Source organism: Paroedura picta, chromosome 2 (genome assembly GCF_049243985.1).
Source record: "Paroedura picta isolate Pp20150507F chromosome 2, Ppicta_v3.0, whole genome shotgun sequence".
NCBI classification, from domain to species: domain Eukaryota; kingdom Metazoa; phylum Chordata; class Lepidosauria; order Squamata; family Gekkonidae; genus Paroedura; species Paroedura picta.
Genome location: NC_135370.1, coordinates 108266391 through 108277000, shown reverse-complemented (window position 1 = coordinate 108277000; position 10610 = coordinate 108266391). Strand labels below are relative to the sequence as shown.

Sequence of the window (10610 nt, the reverse complement as noted above, 5' to 3'; positions counted from 1 at the left end):
AGTCATGTGAAGTTTGCAATTTGCAATCTGAGAAGGGAGGAGTGCTTCAAGGGCATCAACTGCAGAAGGGAAAATAATGCTGATGTGGGTGGGACTGGGAAGATGTAGACTTTCCCTTTCCATGTGGATACCACCTTGGTCTGGCTGCATGTTTTTCAAGACTATCACAACAAAGCAAATTTGAGAGCAATGTCATGGAAGATGGGGAAACTGTGGGTGGGGCACAGAAGCACCGTGAGGCCATGGGACATGTGGGGGGAGCACTATTTCTCAGTAGCAACTTACCAGTAGAAGAGCTGTTTTTTATACCCTGCTTTTCACTGCACAAAGGAGTGTCAGGGTGGCTTGTAATCACTTCCTCTCTCCACAACAGACTCTCTGTTGGCTGGGAGAACTCTGAGAAACTGCTCTGTGAGAACAGTCCTGCCTGCATAAGGCCTTCAAACTTAAGACCAGAACCTTGATGTCAGATTTTTGTCTGTTTATCCTTCGGTGTAGGATTTGACCTGTTCATCCTTTGTAGGGAACTTTGTAGTTGGCATTTAATTACATATACAATGTTAGAGCCTCTTGTGGCGCAGAGTGGTAAGGCAGCCGTCTGAAAGCTCTGCCCATGAGGCTGGGAGTTCAATCCCAGCAGCCGGCTCAAGGTTGACTCAGCCTTCCATCCTTCCGAGGTCGGTAAAATGAGTACCCAGCTTGCTGGGGGGTAAACGGTAATGACTGGGGAAGGCCCTGGCAAACCACCCCGTATTGAGTCTGCCATGAAAACGCTGGAGGGCGTCACCCCAAGGGTCAGACATGACTCGGTGCTTGCACAGAGGATACCTTTACCTTTACCTTTACAATGTTATAAAACAAGCAATTGAATAAGCCTGAGATGGTGTAGTTGCTGTTATTAGACTGTGCTGTCTGGGAGTATGTGGCAGCAAAGTTGGCATCTGGGTTTACTGCATTTCAAATTAAATGTTATTGTGTGAGAGTTGTTTGTGATTGGGGGGCTATCTGTGTGCAAGAAAAGATTTGCCCCCCCACACACACACACAAACTTGTGAGGCAGAAGACATTTTAACACAGAATCAGTAGAGGTTGTAAGTCTCTGATGATATGTTGAACTGTTCTGAGTTGAGAGCAGTGTGTGCCCAACTAGTGCTGTTCCGTAACAGTCTCTTCTGGGCCTGTCTTCTAACAAGTTTCCTCTAGCAGCTAGCTTTTTTAACCTGTTTCTTGACTTCACTTTTTGTTCCAAAAACATTTGTTGCATATCCCTCTGGTGAGAATCCCTGTGTGCAGGATCAGTGCAGATGCAGCTGTACTGAAGAGCCTGGCTGTATAAAATGTATTGTTTGGTATGTTTAGGATGGTCACTGGAAGCATATAAAATATGTTTGTCAATCAGTAGGTTTTTGGTATAAGGTGGTGTCTTTTGTATTTTTACAGAAATGTCTTTCTTTCATAGATTGAGTTATAGATTTATAGATTGATTTATAGTCAGGTTGATGGTTGGGTGAAAGTCATTGAATGCCTGGTGGAATGTGCCCAGGGCTGGTTTAACATGTGTCCTAAATGTAACCTATATGTAATGCCTGAGGAAATGTTTCAATGTATCTATCTGTACATGATAAATCTCTCAATTGAACTTTGTTGGTCTGGGGGATCTGGTGTTGTCTTGCATCTTTCTCCACAAAACAAGCCTCTTCAAAACTTACAAATAGATTATTTGTCTTGAAAGTCTGAAGAAACCTGGAGTGAGAGAACAGGAAACACTTTCTGAGAGCCCCTCTCCACTCCCCAAGGTAGGAGAAATGTTATTTCATTTTCTCCTTCCACATGCTAGTTCATCCCGTGAAACTCCCTTAAGGCAGTTTGTTTTGGTTTGTTTTTAAGCCGGACCCTGGCTGCAAGCCGCAACACACGTCAAATCCCCCCACCCCTTTTAAATTTAAATCAGCAAATGCTCACTTTCTGTAGGCGAGGGAGTGGGTAGTTAGAAACGCCCGCGCAAATGCTTTTCCTGCTGCGGACTCCGGGGGGGGGGGCGTGCACCTCCGCCTTTTCCCTCGATCGGAAAGGGTTCGGAGCACTCGGAGCGAGACCCCGCCCGCCAGGAGCCTCTCTCTCTCTCCTTCTCGCCCTCCCTTTACTCCGTGACGTAACGCACACACGCACGTCATCTGATCGCAAAGGGTGCCAGCGCGCCCAGACCCTGACTCACCCATTTTCGCTCCCTCCTTGAGGGCCCTAGTGAGGCGCTTTCCTTTTAAGGCATCGCATTGCTTCTCTCCCCCCCCCCTCCCATCCTCCGCAAGCGCTCGCTGCCCTGCTCTCTTCTGTTGCACCGACAAACACATCGTCGTGCCCTTGTCCTTTTGGATTCCGGGGACCGCCTGAAAGAACGCCTCCCGTTCCTTGTCTTGCTTTGCTGCCAGGGACTAGCACCACGGCGACGCCTCCGAGCGGCATTCCCAGGGACTAGGGGGAAAGGAGCGCCAAGGGAGGAGCGAGCCGCCTGCCCGCGAGAGGAGTGGGGGCGTGCGCTCGGGCGCTGCCGCTCTCCCTTGGCCGGCCTCTCTGCAGCTCGGCTCCCCTTGTCCCTCGGGCTGGCTTCCTTTGCTGCGGCTGCCATGAACCGGCTGGGGAGAAAAGATGACGAGACTCTCATTGAGATGGCTCAGGCCACCGACGGTGAGTAGGGCGGAGGACGGGGGGCGGGTGGCTGTCTTCCCAAGGGGACCCGGCCGCGGGACGGGGCGGAAGGAGCCCTGCGGGCTGCCGGAGTTGGGCAACGCCTGGGAATCCCGGGCTTCCCCTTCAGCCTGCACTCGCTCGCCCTGTCCCGGTGCTGAAGGCCGGCGGCAGGCCCCACACTAACATAACGGTGTCGCCGGACGGACTCAGGGTCGACGGGAAGGTGGCGCAGCTCGGCCTGCTGGGCCTGCCGGACTTGGCGGCCAGGCATTTCACCGGCCGGCTTCGGGTGGAGGAAACGCCGGAGGGTCACTTTTTCCACCCGCCTGGCTGCGGCGGCGAGCGGATGGCGGGCTAGGAGACACGCCTTGGCCAGAGGCAGGCGCCGGGGAATTCTGCGCGGCCAGGGAAGGAAGGCGGCGCCCTCCCCCTCTGGGAAGGCTTAGGACAGATGTCTGCCTGGAAGACTGTCGGAATCAGCATGCGTGCACAGCGGTCAGAATGGAGGCAGTTGCACGTGTGTAGGCCGCTCTCTTTAGTCTGCCCGCAGGTTCATTCCCAAAGTTCTTCTTTGCTCTCCAAGGCACTCCTGTATTGACATGACAGTACACTTCAGTGTTGCCAAAGTATTTAGGAGTGTATCCACTTCTCAAAGAGAAAGTGAAAGTGGGTTCTGTTCAGGAATGCCCAGAATTCATACTTTGAAGGGTCTTCTTGAGATTTAAAACTGAGACTCTAATGATAGCCAAACCTTAGGCCAGGAACTGTTTCAAATGGCGTTTTAGCCAAAATCTAGGACCAACGCTCTAGCAGATTTGAGTGATATTTGAGGGAAAACAATAATTTACATTGTGTTAATGAATATGTGTTGAATGGTTTTCTCTTACCAGTGATTTATTACAACCTACATCATACTTCTAGAATTAAAATAAATATTTTAATTAATGCTTTGTTTAGAAAGAAAATCTTACAGAAGTAAGCAATGCATTACAAATTTATTTCAATTTAATTATTTCAATTTGATTAATAAGTCCATAAGCAATCAAAAGACAAAGAACCCTTTATGTAGAATGGTGAGTCTATAATTATATATAGTCCTTTACGTACTCCACCCTCCTGCATACCCAGTGCTGTACTTTGTTCCCAATAATGAGCAAAAACAAGTCTTACAGTGGTAATAAGATTCAGAAGAATTTTCTAATATATCACAGATATATAGTTCAGTTTTTTTTTAAAAAAGTATTGGAATTGAAAGGTATATTAATCCCTAACCCTTTATTCAGTTTTTCACATATATTATTCCAGTAAGTTATGGCATGTGAGCAGTGCCACCACATATGAAAGAATTAAAATAAATATTTTCAAACAGTATCATCTGGGACATCATCAGTCCTGGCAACCTCTACTTTTTTGAAATTAACTACAGCTCTACATCAGGTTGGAATAATTTTCTCTATCAAGCCATGAATTCTCTATATTCTTTGGCAGCTTTCTCCAGAATCTTAGGTAGAAATGTTATCTGAACACAAAGGGATGAATTTGGAATCCAGAAACAAAATTCTCATGAAACATAGCTAATTAGCATTCATCAACATATCGTTTATCACAATAAAAACAGCACAGCTGATGCTATATTGTAAACATTTTATTACATGTATATTTACGGAACAAAAAAGTGCAAGTATTATATGCTGTTGAGGGTAACAGCAGGGCTTGTCTTCCTGGATGAGGCCTTTACTAGCTGACTCAGAACCAGCTGTGGCACATTGCCTTGGTGAAGTTGTTCTTAGCCCAGTGGTTGCATCCTTCCCACAATGAAGCAAGGAAAGGGTAAAGATCTACCTGACTTGCTGACAGTTCCTGACAAAGCAATTCAGCTGGCTCCAAATCAGCTGAATAGGCTTTGGCTGGGCTAGTGGCAGAGGATGTATATTAAGTATATTGTATCAAACATAAGCTGATGTTTAATATATAGCATGATTATGTCTGTGCACTGAGAAATGTTTTCCAGCTGTATCATTTGAGATCCATAAAACAACTAGGCCAAGAACTAAATCTGGGACATTGTCCCCATAAAACACAGTGATACCCATTTTCTACCCTAGTTTATTATTCATCCATTGGACAAGGACTGCATGGACACATTTATTTATTTGATTTTATACTGCATAACTCAGTGATTGCCTTCTTGGGGTGGTAAATGACATGACAACCACTGCATACAGTAAAATTCATAAACACTTAATAGTAAAATTAACAGTTAAAACAACAATATCCTAGTTTGAATTCTGTAAATTTACTGCAGCCAGCAACTAGATATAAACAGTTTCAGGCCCCCTTCATAAAAACATAGTTTAGGAGGGAGGGGGAAGAGATGGGAGCCAGTTAGTTGTTACCTGCCAATCACACTTGTGTCTTTGGACTGGCTGAAGTGTTACACTTTTATTCTGTACTAGGGAACAAACCTGTTGTACTTGTAAATACTATGGGCGCTAGGTGTGCTTTTGGGGCTGGGGGGAAGGCTTCCTCCCCCCGCCCACGGCAGTGGCGCAGCCTTTCCCCCAGGCCCAGAAGCGCACCTGCGGACTCCTTGAAGGCTGGACTCTGAGGCATTGTATGATTTTGAAGTCCCACCTCCAAAACTCGAGGAATATTTCCAACCCAGGGGTAGCCACCCTCCAGGTGGGGCCTGGAGAGCTCCTGGAATTACAGCTCATCTTCATAGTATAAAGATCACCCCCCCCCCAGGCAGAAAGGGCTACTTTGGACAGGGTTGTGGTAGATAAGAAATATTTAAGGCCTCTCACACAGGTTGTTGCTGAATTGAAAGACTTGAGGCCTACTGCACAGGGTTGTTGTGCAGATGAAACAGAAGACAAAAGAACCTCTGCAACAGCATCTAGTTTCGTCTGCATAATAATGCTCTGCAGTGGGCTCAAATCTGCAGAGAGTTGCAAAGAAGAAAGACACATGGCTTGGCTGTCTCTAACCCCCGGCCAGAGCAGTATTTTAAGTGAGAAGGGGCTTTTCTGTGGCCTCCCTGTCAGCCAACTGTTTGGCAGAAGGGGAAAGTTCCCCCCCTCAAAAAGAAGGCCCAAACCCATGCCCTCAGACTCCCCTGCATTTCTCTTGGAAACACCTCCCTTCCCTCAGTCAGGGGCTGTCAGAGGCTCCTTTGCAGCAGGCCTGAAGGAAGGGGGAGAGGGAGTGCACTCACCAGCCTCCAGCCAGCTCTGTCAGGGTTCTGAGGCAATTTACAGTTGGACATGACAGTTGGCAATTTACAGTTGGGGCGAAAAGGGCTGGCCTCTGTTCTCATCCCCCTTGGCAGCCCTGCTGACCTCCTCTCCCTGTGGTGGTCAGGAGCAGACTGGCAGCTATGTCTCCTGATTGCCCCTGGCTGGACTGGATGGAACCCTGGTCTGTCTTGGTGAGGGCCCAATCGGAAGGCGCTTTGTGCCTTCCGATTGGCTCCTCCAATTGTCAGTCCGGGGCCAAGGGGCTAATGTCCCCTGTTTCCTATCCTGGACTCAGCCCACCCCCTTTAGCCTTTGCAAATTATTTATACCACTCCTGATAAGTAAAGTAAACCAGTATACCACACAAATTAGCAACCCAAGTGGAGTGACTTACACAAATTAAAACCTAGTAAAAATAATAAAAATGCAGTACAAAATACTGCTGGGAAGGATTTGGTTCTCCAGAGATTAATGTATGATTAATGCTTGAGTAAGTGCTTCTAAAAAGTGGTCCCAAGTGTTCATGAAACCGGTTATGTTTGAATCAGTTATTTATATCATATTTGGGGGATAATTTAATCCTAATTTCCTATACACAATGCCCATTGTCCTAACAAAATTCCAGCTTTCAAGCTGTTCTGTAGCCACTGTAAGTTTACTCTGAGTCGCCACAAGACTCTTTACAGGCTAGGATGAAAAAATACTGGAGATGTAAAGTGTCTGAAACATACATTCTACTTAACAATATACAGGCATTGCATAAGTAAAGAAATGAACAGGCTGAACAAGGCAACATTTTCCTATCAAAATCAACACACCCAACCATGATACAGTTTGTTTTGCCACATGGTAACAGCAGTAGAGAGGTGGAGATTTTCAGTGAGAAAACAGCTTGAAAAGAACAAATGAAATTATCCCACCTTGAACAATCTCTCCTTTTAAATAACCAGTAAATGGTTGCTGCCCTGTAAGCAGTTTAAAACAATCTGTGAACTACAGATAACCAGTAGTTCCACCCTTAATTTTGAGAAAAAATAAGCTAAATTTCAACTAGGGCATGAATGTCATTCATTTAAGCTTGATATTCCAGTTGATATGTTTTCATAATACATGCAAATGTTATAGCTAGCATCATGTAAACACCTATATCTTAGCCCCTCCCCCAATAAACTGCTCCTTTAAGTTTGCATGGATCGCTGGGAGCCATCCAGAAACTTTCTAGGTGTTATTAATTTTATTTATTAGACATATCCCGCTGCTTTCCAAAGACTCGTGGCGGTTTACAGCATAACCCCCCCATAAAGCCCATTATTCTCAGAGCACTTGGCCCCCTATGACCACAAAAGATTGGCAGCCTAGAAATCCCTCCCTCGAGCAGGCCTCTCTAGGGGTAAGGGTGTAGATGTAATACAACTGAGCCTGAGGAGAGGCCATGATATCCCTAGCACTAGCACTGGCCTCAACCAAAGATCTGGTGGAGGAGCTCCATTTTACAGACCCTGCAGAACTGTGATAGCTCCATCAGGACAAGGAGGCCCTGGACTTGGTTGAGGCCAACTGAACTTCCCTGGGGCCCAGAATCACCTGGTCCTGGCCCACTTGGGGTCTGTGATGCCCAGCAGCAAGGGAATGCTGATTTGGGGCTTCCCTTTTCTGCCACAGGTGGCATTGGGACCCATGCTGGGCCAGGCCCATGCACACAGGGAAAAGCCAGGCCTTTCAGGCCGGGTTCCTCCCTACAGTGTCCTGACAGGGACGAAAAATGCCCCAATTAGCTATGCAGCACTTTGCAGCACGCCAGGCCCAAATGTAATTTTACATGCAAGTTTCTTCCTCCTTGGTCAAAAAGGCAAAAAAATGGGTGTCTGTTGTGATTGGATTGTTTTAAATAAAACCGCAATAGCACAGGCAGTGGAGATGGTTGGTGTGCATTGCTGCAAGGGAGCCAGTGTTGTTGCTGGTGGTGACTGTGCAGACACAAGTGAGAGGAGAACCTACTATGGCTGAATGGTGAGAATGACACCTTGTCAGTGTTCTGGGGGTATTTTCTAAGTCAAATATAGAGAATCTTTTTAACTGCCAGCATAATTTTTATTATATAATCCTGAAAACATTCAACTTTATTCAGTTAAACTGAATAGCTACTGTAAAGGCTACAAAGTTACCTTTCAGATCTCTTCTCTAGAGATTCTTCCTGTCTTTTGCTCTGGTTTCCAAGGCAACATGATACCAGAGGAAGAGGCATTTCTGCAGCCCAAGGGCAAAGGCGCCTTAAGGGGAGCTACAACCAATCATTGCAATGCTTTTACAAATGGCATTACATTGCAGTTTTGCGCTTGCAAGGTTGTTGCTTACTTCAGATATGAAGGCCAACAGTGGCTACCTTGCCTCCCCCAACCATTTCCCACAGAACTGAAAGGAGGTGGGAGGATTTGGCAAATAATTTTTCAGGATAGGGGCAAAATTTGTCTTTAGTCAATCAGAGAGGTTGGTTCTTTTTTGAAATTCTTCTGTGTATGGTCAGATGGCATAAAAGTAAGGGTCTGGCTGAGCTGCACTCCACTGTTGCTGAGACTAGTTTGGGGGGTGTGCACAGGCTTTGGTTTAGCTGCTGCTCTGAGCCTGGGAGAGACTGCTGTGAACTTCTGAACATCCGCGCTTTTCTGCCAGGAGAGGGCAACAATTGGTTTGATTGAACAACATTTTTAAAAACGTTTTCTTATTCTATTGTTAGCTGTTCTTTGGTTTTGGTGGGTGATAAGTTGTGGGGGGTAAGTGAAGCCTCAGGCCTTTTTCTGGTTCCATTTGGTTTATTCTTTCTTATTACTGACTTTAGAGTTCCTTCGGTTTGTGGCTTTATTCTTGTGGAGTTGTTGTTTGGGCTTGTGGGGAGACCTTTGTTTTCTTGGCTTTGTTTTAAGTTGCTTTAAAACTTGGCTCACAGTCATTTTTTGTTCTTTTGGGGGGCTTGGGCATAGGTTTATGCTTGGTTTTGAAAATTTGTTGTTTTGCTGGATCACACTCTCTCCACCATTCTTTGTCGGTTGTTCTTTTTTGGGGGGGGGAATGTGTATGGGGGGCTTTCCCAATCTGTCCTCCCTTTTTTCTTTATGTGACATGTGTCTGTGAGGGGTTTTGGGTTTAGGGGCTTTTGGTTTAGTATTCTCTACCTTGTTTTCTTTCCCTTAAATTTCCAGAACAGCCTTCAATCTTTTGGCCATGAAGGAACTGCTGAAATATTTTTCAAACTACAAAAAATCCTGGAAGTGATGTCAGTTGGCCATGCCTTCCTTCCATGCCCCCCAGAAGTGACATTCACCAGAAGTGACATTACCCAGACACTCCCACCAGCCCTTCTCCCTTCCAGGCCTCTTTTACTGCCAGCCGAGCCCAGAGATTCACAGGAGTCTGCCTTGGCTTCATGCTTCTGGCTGCCACAAGGCCCAAACTCCAGGCCCTGGCAGTTGTCAGGAGCTAGGCTGAGGCAAGACCCTCTCTCTCCCTGCTGAGCTCTGGAGCTGCCCAGGGGCCTGCCTCAGCCTCACACTTCTGACTGCCACAAGGCCCAAGCTCCAGACAAGGACCTCTCCATTGTCTTGATGGTGACTTGAACATGAGGGCAGCAGCACAGGCATTAGGCTTCAGATGCATTTACCATATTGTCCACCGTCTCCATTTGGTGATTATGGATGTTTTGGGTCTGGGTTCTGCAGAAAATCCCAGTTTGGATGCTGAGACCTGTGAGTTCAGGCATCTCCTTTATAAATTCTTGTACATTGTGGGTCACGGCTCTCACATTGTGAAGGACACCCATCTCCTGTGCACCATCTCCTTGGTGATGTGAACACTTGCTGAAACTCCCATCTGTGCCATGCTTGAGCATTTGGTAGAGCAGCAGAGAATCCTGACTGCCCTAATCTCTGAAACTGAGGTCAACTGGAAATAGAGTTGGTTCATCCATGAGGAGTGGTTGTCCATCTCTTAGACTGGAAGTTCTTAGGCCCTTTAAGAGCTACACAGAGATGCTCTCATCTGACTTTGCAAGTCTGGCTCTCATCATTCCCATGGTCTGAACAGCTTGTGTGAACTTGGCCTCCTTTTTGGAGCCAGTTACAGGATATGCAGACATAGTTCCAGCAGTGTGCATGCTGGTGAAAAGGGTAATTGTTGTATGGGTGAAGAAACAAATGATAAGTAAAGTAAACCAGATAATTCTGTTTGTTTAGAGGTTGTTATGGAAGTGAATACTTTTGCATGTGGACTTCTGTTTTTTGGTGCATGGCACTTATCAATTTAAATTTGCGATTTTAAGCCCAAGGCTGGAAAACAAGTTGCTCATTTCCTGTTGCAAATTTTTGTTTGTTAGTTCCTTTTCTGATCTGTATCAAAAATGCCCATGCAAACTGAATGTTAGAATATGTTCTCAAGAATATGCTGTGAAACATCACTGGGCTGCTTCCTGATAAACATTCTAAATTTTGCTTAAAACATAAAAGACTTAACTAGATATGTTAACTAAATGATGTTACCCTTCATATCATTTTTTCTTCATTTTCATGCCAAGAGGGCTGTTAAAGAGCTGGGATAACCTCCCATCACCCCAAATAAACCTGATAATCCTTTTAAGTCAGTAAAATGAAAACACTATGCTATCAAGGGAGGTTCTTCCACCTTTTGCAGGGT

The 10610-nt window shown here is 45.9% G+C and overlaps 1 protein-coding gene across 4 annotated transcripts in view; it reads left to right on the top strand.

The window, feature by feature from the left end:
* Positions 1-2232: 2232 nt before the first annotated feature.
* Positions 2233-10610, top strand: part of ANO5 (anoctamin 5) — an 81682-nt gene continuing 73304 nt past the window's right edge. For 2 of the 4 annotated variants that reach the window (XM_077322020.1, XM_077322018.1), the window contains exon 1: positions 2233-2685. In XM_077322020.1, the coding sequence (XP_077178135.1) occupies positions 2625-2685 (61 nt within the window). In that variant the 5' untranslated portion in view covers positions 2233-2624. The remainder of the gene's footprint in view (positions 2686-10610) is intronic. The other 2 variants (XM_077322019.1, XM_077322021.1) reach the window with 2 other exon arrangements.